Source organism: Aythya marila (assembly GCF_965140915.1).
Source record: "Aythya marila genome assembly, chromosome: 7".
In the NCBI taxonomy this organism is placed as follows: domain Eukaryota; kingdom Metazoa; phylum Chordata; class Aves; order Anseriformes; family Anatidae; genus Aythya; species Aythya marila.
This window is the reverse complement of record NC_139048.1, coordinates 16124025-16140707: the sequence shown is the minus strand read 5'-3', so window position 1 is coordinate 16140707 and position 16683 is coordinate 16124025. Positions and strand designations below refer to the sequence as shown.

The following is a 16683-nucleotide window of genomic DNA, read 5'->3' as shown; positions in this document are numbered from 1 at the left end:
GGCGGCGGGCATGCTGCCGACCGTGGGGGTCATCCTGAGGTGCTGCTAAGTCCGTCGTCACAGGACAGTTAGAGCATTCCGGGTTCTTGGGATGGTCTGTCAGTAACGGCCAGCTCTGGGCTTTCCTTTTCAGTTTTATGTGTGCTTATATATTTATATACGCATGTCTACACATATATTAAATGTTTAGCTCTTGCAGTGAGATCTGCTACATGTAACTAGTTCCTGAAACCTTGTGTAAATGATAAGGTTACTTTGTTACACCACAGTTACTGGATATGGCACTGACTGGCTGCACACCTGCTCTGTGCTGAGGGGAGCAGAAATGGCCTGGTGGCTGGGTGCCGCTCCATGGGCTGGGTAGAACAGCATTCTGCAGCCCTGCTGCCTTCGTGAGGGGAAAACCAGCCCGGCTTGGAGAGTCTTTGGTGAGAGAAAAGTGTTGTAAAAGCGCGCGTTAAAAAGTGAAGTATTGCCCCGTTGTAGATTATAGAATAATACAAATGTAGAGGTTGGTTACACAGTTGGTACCTCAGCTCAGAATGCATTAGACCTAAGTACGTTATTCTGTTTTCCCAACTTGTGCCTGACCTTATTTTTCCCTGATCTTATTTTCTATTTATCCTTTAATAACTGGACTTGGACTTGTAAGCAGTATTATACGTATAGAGTAGGGAGGGTGCTGTTTATTTTCTAATTGCTAGACATAAACAGGATTGCTAAAGAAGCTACGTTGATGTAAATGCTACTTATAGGAAGAAGACAGCGTGCTGACATCCTGTCCCAGAAACTGTATTTTGTACTTAGTCTTGGGACAGTAAAATTCAATTTTGCTTGCTCTGCTGAGAAGTCTTGGATGTACAGGGGCCTGAATAAACCATATGGGCATGGCTTCCTGGAAGAGAACCTAATGAACACTTTCCTAATTACAGCTGTTTGTGAAATATAAGAGCAATATTAGGTATCAAAGTTCCCAGTTCCCAATCTTTGCAATAAGTCAAGTGTCTACTGGCCAAAGCACTAATCAGATAGGCCAGCCAAATGCTTAGGTTTTATATATTGTTTTTTAAACCTTAGAAATCAAAGCAGGGATGCTGGCTTTATTCATAGGACTTTGTGATTTGTGTAATTTCTGTATTTCTGTTCTGGGATTGAGAGGATGTGCTAGCTGCCTGACATTTAGGATAAAGCTGTGAGATCAGGATCAGCAGTAATGACTGTGAGCAATAGTTACCTGAAGAAATGTAACCAGAATCCAGAATCACCTGGCTACCATGCTGAAGATAAAGCATGCTGCTTTGCTTTACCTCCGTTGGGTAGGGAGGATTGAGGAGACTGATCAAATCTTGAATATAAAGTCAAATAGTAAATGCTTGGTAGGTTTGTACATTATGTTTCTTTGCAAACATGAAATAAAAAATCATAATGGCAGACCTTGTAACATCCTATAAATAGCTGAAAAGTCCTGGAACCCAGAAACTGCTTTGTGCCTTTTCATTTTTCAAGACTTAATTGGACAGCTTGGGGTACGGGTTCTTAATTTGTCTTCTCAGAATCAAAGTGTGACATTAAAATATGTACATAACCAACTGCTTCTAAATTTGAGAGAACTCTCCTTATTCCCTGAGAGAGCAAGAGTTGTCATTCCATCCTCATTTCTTCCCCCTAGCAAGACCGGATATGCAGCTGCTCTACTCAAGTGCTTTCTTTATTCATCCCAACAATCTCCTCCTTCAATTCACTCTCCTTCATGCCCTTTTTCTCCTCCTTTCCACTTTTATTTTTCATGCTTTCTTCTTTGCATTGGCAATTTCTACTATAAATCTCAGGTTGCCTCTCAGAGCTATTTCATTTGTTAAATCATTGTTTCCCTTAAAAGATTCCTCTTTGTTCATTCCTTCTGTCTATGTGATGCCCATTGCACTGTCTCACTCAATACCTTCACCTCAGCATTTGGGCCTGGAGAGAACTCCCCTGAGAAGTCTCCCTGTTGCCAGTGCAAAGAGAAAGACAGTGACTGCTACTGCCTGAGATCTGACTGATGCAGACTGGAGGTGGCAGCCATTTTGAATTAAATAAAACTGCACGTTTGAAGTCAAATGCAGAACTAAATGAAAATGACTCAAAATAACATGAGCTATTTAGGGCTTATATTTGGCTGTCAGATTTATTCCCAAAGGTCATCTCTTAAAATACTAAATTGTTTAATAATAAACTTACACAAATTTAAGCTTAATAGAGAAGCTGATAATTAATGTAAGAAGAATACAGAGGTATATTAAATATTTACCTAACTGTTTCATCAAGGCCTGAAAAAGGGTCTGAATAATGAAGTAGGTGTTTTTTAATACAGTTCTTTTGATGTGACAACATTAAAACTGCTAGAAGTATTCACTGTTTTCAACAAAGTTAAGTAACCTGGCAATATGAAAGTATTTATTCTCTTTTGGCAACGCTGCCTTTTAACTGCTATGATGGCAGTATATAAATTAAATGACAAGACCAGTTAGCCATTCTATATGTACTTGATTCCATCTTTTAAAGACAAGGAGTCCTCAATTAAGCTCAAATGAATCAAATGTTATCTGAGAAAAATATTTCTACAATAAAACTCAGTTTTTCAGTAACATAATGCTTCATCTTAACCTTTAAGCTAGTTGGACTATTCACTTTCTGACAGGAAGACTAGCATGGGTTGTTAGCTATAGTAGGCTTAAATTACATTGTAATGAATTTTGTAAAATAAAAATATACTCAATACAACATTAATTGAGTTAGCTAGGCTTATGTGGGTATTTCTTACATTTGTTTCTTTGGAGCTGGCCCAGGTCAAGTAATTCAGATATCAGATTGAATGAAGCTCTTGTGTTCTGATACAGCTGTTATTATCTTTTAATTTCCAATTATGAAAGAGTTGGCTGGTAGAAATGAAAAGTGTTTTTCTTCTAGTGGCTAATGGATCAAAAGCTGCCTTTACAACTTGGCTCTCTTTGGTTGTAGAGTGCTTCTCTGTTTGTGAATATCATAATGAGCACTCTACTTATCTTAATAATTGATCTACAAAGTGAAGCTGTCTCCTGGAAAAAACTGACAGCAAGGGTGTGGTCCTTCTATTCGGATCCTCAAAGCTTCTGAAAGCAATAACCCTAAAGTAAGAAGGGGCATAAGGGAGGTGTGTAAAATGACCAGAGCAAGCCCTATACTCACTGTAATATTAAAAAAAAAAAAAAAAAAAAAAAAGGAGAGAGACATTTTCAGCTGCTGTAAGAAAGCAGTTCAGGCCCTTGATGATTCAGAGTAGGACAAACAGGTTAGAGCAAGTGTTCTGAAACTCTTAATTATAGCATTGATTTAAGGCAAGCAAACCACACGGTCCAACATAAACAGACAGTAGAAAGCAAATACAAGGGTGTTTTAACAACCCATTTTCAGCTACCCTAATTTATCTTTCTCAGCTTTAGTCATCTCTTTTTCACCCATAAAGCCATGTATATTTCATATTTTGAAAAATCAGCCTGCAACTTTAGAAAACGCTGATATTTTCAAGCTTGTTATTTCAACTATGTGATTTTCATACAAGCATGATCACTTTTCCAGAATGATCAGTATTATAATTATCCAGAACAGAAATCTAGAATAATTCATGGATCAACACAAAACATAGTATAAGTACCTGTAAACTAAATTCTGAAAATCGTATCTGACCTATGTTAATCATCAAAATGTGAATCCCTAATGAGATAAATTCCTTTCAGGCTGTGTATTGAAGTGGAGGTTGAAGATATGTGGGCAGCAGATGGGAGGCAGTTGAAATGAGGAGCTGCTGCGTACAGAGTAGATGCAATGCTAAATAGTAAAATTTTTACCTTCCCTTTTTTTTTTTTAAGAATTTTCAGAGTTGTAATAGTAACTGAGTAATGAAAAAAAAAAAAAAAGGTAAATTAGGAATTGGAAGCTATTCATATAGCACAAATTTTTACTTATGTGCTGATTTTAATTTGTTTTAAGTTTTCATATTTGCCCTGTTTGTGTTTGGGTCAGAATGGTTTTAGAAATGGCATTAGGACAAGCGGTTACTTAATAATTTCTTCAAAGCAAAGTGACACAATCTCCTTTGTAATAGCTGTAATTTTTCTTTAGCTGGTATGAGCTCATAAGTGACTTCTTGCAGTAAAAGTTCAGAGTTCAGGAGAAAGTTTGAAAATACTGGAAGTACTCCTTTGCCCAGCAATCATTGCTCTGCCCAGGCAGCCGTATGCTCTGGGGTTACGAAGCGATGCATTGGGTGCTGCCGAGCTGCCCTCTGGGAGGCCGGTGCTCCCAGCCCGGCCAAGACTGCAAAGACCAGAATGCCGTGGCAGAGCATGCGCCGAAAGCTTCCAGTTGTCAAAGTGCTCTTGCCAGAGTGGCCGTGTTTGTCATATACCAAACCCGAGAGAAGAAAATAAATATACTGACATTTTGTTGAGCTTTAAGTAGAGAAAATCCTAAAGGTAACTGTTCCTTAAGAATTTCTGCATTGACTGCATGGGTTACTGCATGCAACCGGAGCTGGTATTGCTGTGGGGATATAGATTTCCTGTACTGGATTGTAGATTTGCACAAATACTTACACCAGCAAATAATCAAGAGGTACTGCATATTAGTCCAGTGTTAGGCATTGGTGGCCTGCCTTTCAGTCGTTTATCAGCCAGTGTTTTTCCATTCAGACTGCCTTCACTGCTAAAGGTAGGTCTTGACCTTGACAAGAGAGTTGAATTGTGCAGGGATTTTACCTTTAAGAAGTAATATGAAAATGAACGTGGATTGCAGCCTGCAGGATAAAGTTCAAATACAAACAGCTAAGTCAAGGTACATATTGGAAGCCACTGCTGTGTTAGCCACTATAGATAACTTGGTGACTAACTGATTTAAATATACTGTATTGACGACAGAATTTTAGCATTTCAGCTGCTATATTTTTCACTCTATATTTTTATACCGGTGGCTCAGAACAAGGGGAGGGATAAATACTATCTTTTGATCTCTCTGATGTAGAATCATCTGCAATTTTATGCAGCCACAGGAGTAATGGTGATTTTGCCATAAATGCAGCTAATGGAAAGCTACCCAGGGCTTGGTATATTATGGCTTACTGCAGCATTGCTTTAAAATGCCTCTCAGGGTTTTCTGCACCCCCATCGGCAGCAGCAGAGCTGCCTGTTACAGATGCAATAGTTTCCTCTGTTCTTAGGAACTTGCCTGAATGTTGAATCACAATGTAGCCTTCATGGACCCTGGCTGGTTTTATATTGAACAGGGAAATAACAGGGAGCAAGCGAAGTAACTTAGCTGGTAGCCGAAACCTGTCCTTACCTTCATTTTAACTAAAAAGTATGTGAGTGGCTTAGGAGAGATTCAAATATGAAAAATGTTAAAGATGCACACGGACCAGCTGAAAACTGTCCCTGTTGGAAAGGGTCACTGACTTTACTCTGCCACTTTTCTTAACCAGTGAATTGATTTGGCTGAATTTTCCTTTGTTACATGAAAACAATCCTGGAAAGAAGGTGGTCTTAGGGACGCTGACCTCACCATCAGCTCAATACAAGTGCAATTAGGTATTCAGTGATGACCATCTCTGACACAGTTTCTCAATTAAAGTAAGCAGGTTTGGCTCATTAAAATACTTTTGATATGCATAAGAACTTCTCAGTTGTCTAAAAGTCTGAGAAATGCGGAGGTTCCTGTTCTAGTTTCATGCAGTTGCTGTTCATTTATGTCTGTATACGCATTATTATTGTGGTTTGAAATATTAATCTAAGTATGTTATCGGATCTGCTTCAGATGAAGCAGCTTTTGTAGCAGATACGAGGCTCAGTCACGCTACATGCATTTGCTTCTTAACGTTTCAACTTACATGCACATTTGGCAAATAAATTGCTTGCCTAGTCTTTGTCTTGCACGCTTAAAGATGACTTTTAGAAGGTGGCACGTCTCCACTGAAAACCTTCGGTGTGCCCCATTTTTCTTTCTCACCGTGAAAGCACCAGAAGAATTACGCTCTAACAATACCTCCCTGCCTGCTCCTCTTGGCCTTGCTCTTCCCTGCCGGCAACCCCGGCCTGCTTCCAGCGAGGGGCGGCCGAAAGCCGGGGACCCCCGGGGAGGGGCCGCGGTCCCCGCACCCTTCGCCCCTGCCCAGGCCAAGTGCCCGAAAGGCCAGCTGGTAGGTGCGGAAAATAGGCAGCCGGCTCCTTTAAAGGTGCCCTGCTAGAGAAAGGGGTGGAGAAGAGCGAAGCCTGGTGTCTCTTTAACCTTGCTGAAGGACGCAGCAGTATTTATTGACGTATGCAAATAGCCAGGGGGAGGAGGTGGAGGAGGAGGAGGGTGCTTGGAAAAACAGGAACCAGAATCAGTTTCTCATTGCAGGGTGAGAGCTCTGAGTTCCGGTGTAAGAGAAAAGAGACGTGGCGAAATTGCTGTATATCTCTGCCCTATAAGCACATCTCTCATTTAGACTGAAGGGAAACAAGGCATCAAAAAGGGTGAAGCATCTTAAATATTTTAAAGGCAATCTAGCACGATCAAAGCTTACATGTTCCTAAATGGGGGAGGGGGAAGATTACGGGTTTGCCTTGCAACTTGCTGTAGCGTAGCACTAGCAATAGGACGAGATTTTTGGCCGGCAAATGATTAAAACAGCCTGCTTTGTGGTATGAATGACAATGTTAATAATCTGTCTTTGTGGTTTTTTCCCCTACTGTTTCAGCTGCGCAAACCATGCAGGATGATTTACTGATGGACAAAAGCAAAGCCCAGCCCCAGCAGCAGCGGCAGCAGCAGCAGCAGCAAGATCCAAACTCAGCAGAAGCCCCCTCTACGCCCATCTCGTCGGAGACGCCCAAGCCAGAAGACAACAGTTCAGTGACTAGTATCGGCACATCAGCTCCTTCCCAAAATAGCAAGGAGAAGATGCAGATGGAGTCTCCCATTTTGCCTGGCTTGAGCTTTCACCAGCCTCAACAAGAACCTGCAGCCGGCACCTCCTTGTCTCCCTCCTTCGGCAGCACCTGGTCTACAGGGACCACAAACACGGTGGATGATAGCTTTTTCCAAGGGATTACTCCAGTCAATGGGACAATGCTTTTCCAGAATTTTCCACACCATGTCAACCCTGTATTTGGTGGCACTTTCTCGCCTCAAATTGGCCTAGCTCAGACTCAACACCACCAACATCAGCAGCAGCAGCAGCAAGCTCAACAGCAGCAACAGCAGCAGCAGCGGAGGTCACCTGTGAGCCCTAATCAGGCACCTTTTGCCCAGAGAAATGCTGCTTACAGTCATCAGCCCATCATGACCAGCAAACCGTCTTCCTCCTCTGCCTCCTCATCTTCCTCCTCCAGCTGGAATAACCATCAAAATGCAGCTTGGAGTACACCTTCCAACCCTTGGGGTGGGCTGCAGGCTGGTAGGGACCCTCGAAGGGCAGTTGGAGTGGGGGTCGGCGTGGGAGTGGGGGTCGGCGTACCCTCCCCCCTCAATCCCATTTCACCCCTTAAAAAGCCGTTCTCCAGCAATGTCATTGCCCCTCCGAAGTTCCCACGGGCTGCACCCTTAACCCCCAAATCCTGGATGGAAGACAACGCATTCAGGACGGACAATGGCAACAATCTGTTGCCTTTTCAGGTAAATGATTACATGTACCTTCTATGTGGTGACAGCTATCACACGGTGTATTTATTGCAGGGGGATATTTCACTTTATTGTTCTACCTGAGAGGCATAATTCATATCTGCACCAAATTGTCACCTCATATGAAAGAAGTGGGGTTGATCCTAGGGAGTGCATACACAGAGATTCCAAATTCTGGCTCAACATTAGGTCTTATTGTTCTTGTAATCTGTTCTTAAATGCGACTGTTGTTTTTCTTTTTTTGTACCATCAGAAAGGTAGTAACTAGCCTTTCTACATGAAAAGCAGGTTTGGCAGACTATGTTCTATTGCTGCTCTTTGTATAATAATTATTTTTTACATTCACCCATATGTGAGAAGCAGGAGATGTTAAAATAGCTTGCTTCAATTTCCAAACTGGCACATAAATTTTAACTGAAGGTGCTATTTGACCTGAGATCCAGTTAGTTATTTTATCATCACTGAAATAATTAATTGTCTTTATGCTGGGGAGTTTAACAGGGGGGTTAAACATAAGGTCTGTTATCATAAGGTATACATATGAAAGACTGTATATGTCTGACATGTACAGCCGTGCTGTTATATTCACGGCGGATGCTTTGAATACATCTAGAAGCAGCGTGGGTGTGTATGGAAAGAGTGGCGTATCTGTCCTTTCCAGTAAGGAAATGCCTAATACAATTGACATGTTTTAGAAATGGCAGGGAGGTATTGTATAAAATAAACCATTTTATGCTGTTCAAAATATTTGCAGAGAAAAGAGACAATAGGACACGACCTTCAGAGCCATATTGCAATGGAGTCTATTTACTAGCTACATAGCTCTGAAATATTTAAAGCTGCAGTGTCCTTCACTTTTTTTTTTTTTTTTAATTTATGACGACAAGGCAGATCAATTGCGGTTGAAACTGGGCCACATAGAAAATTTGCAATTTTAATGCAGAACAAAATCTGTCATGGTGCGAAATCCATTTTAAGTTGAAGAAAGAGCATATACTTGCAGCTATATCTATACAAGGTGAAGTGAATCTCAAATTTCTGCTAGGCTAGCTGTTTTTAGTCTCAGACATATCAACATTTTCTGGTTTGGATTACAGTGAAATCATTCATATATGCTTTCTCAGTAAACCAGAAACTCTCAAACATTTTTAACTTAGCAGATCTGTAAGAATGGCATCTAGCTTGACACTTAGCATTAGAAACAAAATAAATAAATAAATCAAGATCCCCCTCCCTTCACTTTAAGAGATTGTTGAAGTAAGATATATGCATTCCTGTACTCTTTCCAGTCCCATTCAAAGAGGGCATTTTATAGTCAGCCCTGAAATTTCATTTTGCTGCTTCATTCTATTTAAAGGGAGAGTTGCTAATTTTTTATTGGCTACGCTAAATGAAGGCGGAGTGGCTTCTGTTAAACTGCTGGGCAATGTCTCTGTAGCATTGAAGTCTGGAGAAAGGTTATACATCAGATGCAATATGCCTAGTGAAGCTATTAGGTTGCACAGAAAGCCCTAGCATAAAAGCTGGTGAATATATCTCCCAGTTCTTGTTTTAGGAGTGGGAAATGTTTCAATTTACAAGTGTTCTTTCATTTGTCTCCCTGTAAGGTGTTACAAATTCTGGTAAATTTGATTTAATAGGAAAAATAACAGTAAATTTTCTAATTTCTGTGGTTTGCTCAGTAAAACATCTTTTTACGTTACATACAACACTATGTATTTACACATACATACATACAACGTTATGTATTTATTATTGTGACTACAAACTGTCACAAATTAAACTGTCTGGTATTTAGTCATCGGTGGCGAAAAAAAAAAAGTAGATAAATACTTTAAATAAAAGTTCCTTTGATTTTAACTAAGGTTCTGAAAAGGTAATGTATTAGTCAATGTGTAAACTCGGAAACTTCTTTTTCTCTCTCTGAATATAATATGGTATTTTTCTTTTCAATTGAAAGCAAATACTTAGACTATTTTGAACACCAGCTCAAATAACAGTCTGATTTCAGAGACTCAGAAAACTTGTAAATTTTTTTTCCTAGTAGGTTTTTTTTTTTTTTAACGAGAATTACTGAATTTTGCGTACTAAGGATGTGATCTGGATTAATGTTGATTGCTCCTATACTTCACAACTTGCCAAAGAAACCTTGAAACTGTTCTAATAGGAGGCAACTGTTCCATGTACTGTTTACTGCGTTGATAAAATGAAATTCATAAGAGTTCAATATTTGCTGCCTGGATTGTTGTTGCGTTTGTTTGTTTGTTTATCCTCATAGAAATTGGGCAATATATTGACTGAGTAAGTTCTGCTTGTCAGCACTATCAGGAAATTCCGGCAGGTTTATCCAAGTACATCTGCCACACTTTATAATTGAAGTGTTTTTTTATTATTGTTTGTTTCAGAAATACCTTTCTGTGAACTTGCCATGCAAGTAAACATGTTAATGCACATTAGCAAGTTCTTTGTATTAACTCATTCTTTTCTATTACCTTGAGATTATAAGACCTTTTAAACGTTTTGGTTTATATTTATTTCGTTATGAAGATATGGAGTTCTAGGGAAAAAAAAAAAAAAAGGAAAATCTTTCTCTAAGGAACATGTGTATAAGGCAATGCTATGTGTCTTCATTCCTGAATTAGAGTACCTTATTCCTGAATCAGTGCACCTTATACTCATGGCAGCTGCCTTATTGGTTTTGACATACTTGTGCTGAATTATATGAGAACACTTAAAGCATCAGTTGGTAGAAATACTGTTGGCATCTGAATCGTGATCAGTGCTGAGAGGCAACTGAACGTGCTTTGAAGGGGACTGTTTTCATATGCTCATGGAGGAAAACTGATTGCACTACATTAAAAACAAACAAGCAAACAACAACAACAAACAAATCCACCTGAAAATCCAAAGCTGATAGTTGGAATGGAAAGCAAAAGAAGCAATTGGTATGGAATGGAGTGTTCTGCAGCAAGTAAGGGTTGGAGATGAGATCGCAGGAATAGACATGGAACAAGGCCAGATAGAAAATACAGAAATGCGGCCAATGTGTTCTGAATATTCTTTGGCTTATGGGAGGTTCAGGCCAAGTTCCTGTGCTGTGATTGTCATGTGACAGGCAGTAGTGTTGTGCCATTATGCCAGGTTATCCTCCTCTCTGGTATTTGAGGTTGACATTAACTGATTGTCCCTGGAACCAGGGCCACGGTTCAGTTCCTTTTTTACAGCAGAGCAGTGGGGCTTGAAGAGAACTATTGTCATCTCGTGCTTCTGAGTTGCTCCCAGAACTCTTGTCCTTCAGTTCTCGCAGGTGAATGGTAAATTTCTTTTGGCTTTTGTCCATACAAATATATTGTGATACAGCTTGTGGGGTTGGGAGGATTGATAGTGCTTGAAATAGATCCTTGGAAGTGTGGATAAGAAATTTTCTTTACTGTGGAGAAGATAGAGAAGGAATTAAATGCTAGAAGGACAGTTGTTAATTGCAAAAGTCAACCATATGGAAGTTTAAAAATATCACTGTAACAAATAAGTGAAAGATTTGCCAGAACTTGTGCAAATGTTGTCAGGTATGCTGCTCTTCTAGTAATGTTCTTCAGAAACAATAAAAAAATGCACAATTGCAAGCTGCAGATTTAAAAGCCGCATAGCACTTTCGTGCTCTGAAGCTTCTGGCATACATCAAGTCAGGCTTGACAGCTTTACTGATAGATACTTCTCTAACAATAAAAAGGTGGTATTTATTGTGGATAAAATAGTTTTAGTATGACTTCTTTTGCAGAGCGTGTTAATTGCACAGAGATCAAAGATAACTGGGCTGCAAAAGTTTTGTTGTTATTGTTTTCCATTGGTTTCAGTAGGAATTAGTCTAGATCCAGATAAAATTTCTAAAGTTAGCTTATAATTTTATGTACCTTATAAAAATAATATTCCAAACATGCAGCCAGTTTGTTGTAAATATATGGATATATGCAGAAATATGTGCTTGTATATATGTATATTTAGAAGTTTAGATTTACATATACTAATTAGTAATACATTAGCAGGCACAAGTCCTTCATCATGTGTAGTACTAAACACATTGTAGCTGTTTACTGCGTGAAATGACAAGCGTGGGAATGGCCACTGTAATGTTTATAATTTTAGCGCGATTTTCAGCTGATAATTAACAGACAGCTCCTTAAGAAAATATTTTCTTTGAACACTTGAAGTTCTTCAGGCCTGTGATATTAGCTCATACCTAGCTTTACCCACTCCAGTGCAAATTTATATCCATAATAAATTGTGTATGCACACACCTAGGTACCTATAAAATATGCATGCACATGCAGTAGAATAATACACAGAATAATTGTCCTCACGTCTTAGGGAAAAATATTAAAATATATTATCTTCAATTTTGTAACATTGTTTATGAGTCGAGGATTTTTTCAGTCTAAAAATGCTCTGTACCCTGGTGACTGTATTTTAAAAGATTTTGTTTAAGTCTAGGTATTATTTTCAACCAAAAATCATATTATGCGGTAAGTCTATCATAAATTTATTTTTGAACCACTATTTCTCTGCTCTGAATTGGACATTTAGGGTGCTGACAGTATGGTAGGTAACTGTACATAATATTAGTAGCACTACTAGTATCTTGAAAATAATTTCTTAGTTTAGTCTAATCTTACTGTTTCTTATCTGATGATACTCTAGTACTGACAGCCTGTGAGTATGTGAAACAAACAAATGCACACAGAAGACCCAGTTGTGGAAATAAGTCTGCTTTTCTACTCCCTGCCTTATCCCGCTGCCTTACACGCTTCTGATGTTACTATTGCACAAAATATATATAACACAAAAAGTAGCCTGATTTGGAATATAGAAGTGTGAGAAGGCATGTTATGGTATCTCAGTAGTCTTTCAGTATAAAAGCGATAACTAATACCTGACATTCTAGCTTTAGTAGTTGTGATAACATTACAGTTTTTTAGATATTTTAATTTTAAATGTCTGCATTTTCAAATTAATTAAGACACAATAACATAGAATAATAAAGACATCACTTCAATATTTGAAGTGTGATGATTTGAGCTCTAATTACTTATTTTATTGATTTTGAGTAAACAGTTGAGTCATAGATAAACCCTCATTCCACACTTGTGAAGGCAGAGCGAAGGTAACAAGTTTGATATGCAGGTGATGGTCTGAGCAACTTCATATAGAGAAGGACTTCCTCAAAAGCAGTAATGGTATTAATGTAGTACAACAAAGCAATAATTTGTCTTAAAGGTTTGCTGAAGAAATTACCTGCCTTTCCTTAAGGAGACATGTTAGAAGGTGAAGAGCATTTTGCTATTTCCCTTCTTGGATTGTCTTCCTAGAGTTTCATTTTTCTGCCTAAAGGCTGCTCTTGTGAATTGAATATAAGAGGAAGAAAGACATGGAAAATCAGTGTTTCCCTCTTTTAGGTGATTTTCAAGGAGAAAATATGAGTTTGCTGTATGGATGATGAATGTTTCAATTTCTTAGCATTTGGTAAAATAGCTCTCCTTTCGTTAAGATCAGTCACGAGTGCTTCCTGGATGAAGCACAGCAAGGGAAAATGAAAAGATTGCACTGCTTAGTTTGAAGTTACATAGGGATTTTAACTACAGAGACCTGAGTTTTGCTTGGACTGGGTAGACTAATGTGCTTTTCAAGACTTTCAAATTAGCCTGAAGGGAAAAATACCAAAACTAGCCAGTGGTGATCTTTAAGAGAGATTCAAAGGCTCTTTGGCCTTTGTTTTTCCTACTGATCTCTTGAGATAGTTTTAGGAGTTTGAAAATACCGTTTGTAAATAAAATATACTTGCCGTAGAAAAATTATCAAGATGTTATTCCAAACTCCCAAAGGAAATAAAGGCCTTGATAAACGTCACTGCTTTTTCCCAAAATAAGCATGTTGTTTTGCTTTTGCTTTTATAATAGTAACATGTGATATGTTATTTAAGGAGAAAGATCTGCTCAAGTCCTCTAGCATAATGGCAGTTAGAAGACTTCAGAAGTAAAAAGTATTTATTTTCTTCTCTAGTTCCCCCTCCCTGTCTCTCAGCTCCCAGAAGTCAATATAAAAAGCTGTTCATGTGTAATTGTTGATTGCAATTACCTGCTGAAAATGGAGCACCGTATTCTGTAGGCAAGGAGGAGGATTGTTTACTTGTATTCCGTGTCTTTGAAAAAATCATGCTTTTACTGTCAGAAGGTATCAAATGCTAGATAAAGAAATTCCATGTGGTCTTCAAGTGAGGGGATGACAGGAGTAGGTAGGATTTACTGCATTCTCTCAGAGGTAATCGGACTTCTGGTCCCCTTCTAGTCCATTGCAAGCCTAAGGTACTTGATTTCACAAGATGCTGCCTGAAGTAGGTCTCGCTACTTCCTGTCTCAGCCTACACAGTCAGTAAGGTGGGATGGAAATGAAGTTTCAGAAAGGGCAGGAAGCAGAATGTTCTAGTTCCTGTTGACTCAGCGTAAGGTTAGCTAAATTCCCCTTTGGACTCCTCCTGTTGCTGCGTGGTCTAATAACTTCCCTTCTGTAGGGAAGCTTCCTCAATGTCTACATATGCGTAGAGATAATATTTTTTTTCTTTTAGCCAGTAATAAGAGTAAGTGAAACACACAGTATGAGAGAAATAAACAATGTGTATTGCAAAGCTTTAGGCAAATTTTCCATTCCTAGTAATATTAGCATTTTGTGTATAAATATGTTTACAATATATATGCACATGCATAAACAGATGCATACAGATATGTTTAAACAGTTCATTCTCTTCAGAAAACAATTCTAATAATATTCAATGGTGTCTGCCCTAGAATTAATAAAGTAGATTTTGTTGTTATTGACATAATCTACCTTTTTTCGTACTTAATGTCAAACTGTTTTCAGTGGTTATGCAAGTTGAAATGTAATAGTTCACTGTTCTTATTGCGTAACAGGTGTGTCAGAGCAATGTTTAGACTCTTTGACTCTTAGGCTATTCTAACATTTCATACATTTTGTAACTAGGTTTAAGGTACCATGTTTTTTAGTTATTTCTTCTTTATTTCATTTTTTTCTTGTTTCATTTTGCAGAAATTTACGCAAAGAGCAGAAGCATTTCTAATAACTGCCAAAAAGCATGTACATACCAATGACAAACAGGTGTTTTAAAGAAATTAGATGAAAGTGCTGGTTTTGTTTATAGAAATAGGTCTTTATTTGTAACCTCTTTTATTACTTGTAAATTTCAGACTTTTTAAAAATGTAGGTGGCGAAATTCTGCAGACACTTTGCCTGTGTATCTTCAGACTTGGTCATCATTTTCATTTGCTTTTTCATAAACTTTAATTATATGATTTTATTTTTTCTATTAAGTTCACAGTATTATTTGTAAAACACAGCCAACTGATACCTTCCTTTTTCTCATTATTCAACATGACTTTGTTTTTATTGCATGCCTTTCAGAATCATCCCAGACATAAAACTGTCCATTATTCTAAGATCTTACAGAAGAGAAGCACTGTACAGATTGTGATATATACTGATTTGTCTTGTCACGTTAGAGTTAGCAGGAATTATACCACTCCTTCTTCTCTAAATGTACGTAAGAGACAGTGTTTGGAGAAATCATTTCCTTCTCAGTGTTCAATCTGAGAACACTAAAAAGCTTTTTCTTCTGAAATATTTAGCATACATAGCTTTTTATTCCATGCAGAACATCCATTGACTGCCTTTGTTTGCTGCTTGTGTGAATATCAGAATAGGAACCAGAAAGTGAAGAAAATAAATTATCACATGTGAACAGGTCTAGTTACTGAGCAATTATTCAGGAATTAAAAACTCTTCATCAGAGAAAAGAAGGAAAATATGTAATTTCCTCAAGTGAGACCCACTTTTGGCTTCTTTCAATCGCCTGTGTTGTTTTCTGCACATCTTCCAAATTCTGCATGAAACAACATAGAGCTTTCATAGATAAACAAACTTTAATTACTCAAAAACATCACTGCAAAGGTTTATTCTGGACACTGGCTGAAACGGGTTGTGTTGGGAAAAAAAAAAAGGATCATACACTTAGCTATGGTTTATTCATGCAGAATGGTACAACTTAAATTGCGCTAACAATCTTGCTTCTGCACTTGCTATCTCTTTGTATGGCTTTGTAAAATTCGGAGCTCTTTCACATTTCCTAGAGCTTAAGTCAAATGTTTAAGCAAAACCACAGATTGTCTTGCATGTTATGATGATGACATTCATATGATTCATCAGCCAAGTTGCAATCTTTTGATCAACACCACAGATTGTTCTTGGATTAACAGAGTTAATGAAAGTAATGTGTATAGAGCACATATTGTCAATGGGTTTCAGAGACATTTGACATTTGGGATTCCTGCCAAGGTTTTGGATGTAGTGTGATTTTTGTGGGCCTAACCCCTTTTTCTTGTTTCATCCAGCCTTGAACTGCTCAACTCCATTCCTTTCAAACTTCCCTTCTACTTCTTTCTGTTCCTGCTTTTTGATCCCTTTTTTAACTGAGGCTTCTCATCTGAGTTGGCCTTCTCTATTTTGCTTTTTGTACGTCAAAGCTTAAAGCTACAGGGCAAGGCCCAATAAACTTCTGTAGTCATAAGGTGAATCATGTTCACTTGCTCTGTGTGGGAACATAATGGCATAAGGGGTTTTAAATAGGCTTAAACAGACTTAAGTAAGACAGAGTTGTCAGAAATGTTAGATGAAAATTCTAAATTATCATTTGGTTAAATTTCTGTAACACACACTTAGTTTGAATGTGCTGAATGGATTTTCTTTTCTCGTCCCCTCACCCAGTTTCCAGAATGTGTGACTTGGGATGGATTTTCACGTGGATTGACATAAAAGCATATCTGACATAAGAAAACAGTATTTTTGCAAAGTTAGAAACATTATTTATCTAACATGGACATTTTCTCTTTAATATAATTTTCTTCTATGTCATAGTTGTAAGTGGATGTTCTGGTGAAGTTCACCCTT

At 38.2% G+C, this 16683-nt stretch overlaps 1 protein-coding gene across 8 annotated transcripts in view; it reads left to right on the top strand.

Moving 5' to 3' along the window:
• The window catches only part of CPEB3 (cytoplasmic polyadenylation element binding protein 3), an 88537-nt gene that overhangs the window by 417 nt on the left and 71437 nt on the right, over positions 1 to 16683 (top strand). For 4 of the 8 annotated variants that reach the window (XM_082765161.1, XM_082765159.1, XM_082765160.1 and 1 more), the window contains exons 1-2: positions 6417 to 6527; positions 6752 to 7668. In XM_082765161.1, coding sequence (XP_082621287.1) covers positions 6763 to 7668 — 906 coding nt within the window. In that variant the 5' untranslated portion in view covers positions 6417 to 6527; positions 6752 to 6762. Of the gene's footprint in view, positions 1 to 374; positions 429 to 6416; positions 6528 to 6751; positions 7669 to 10915; positions 10982 to 16683 lie in introns of those variants that run through there. The other 4 variants (XM_082765158.1, XM_082765157.1, XM_082765162.1 and 1 more) reach the window with 4 other exon arrangements.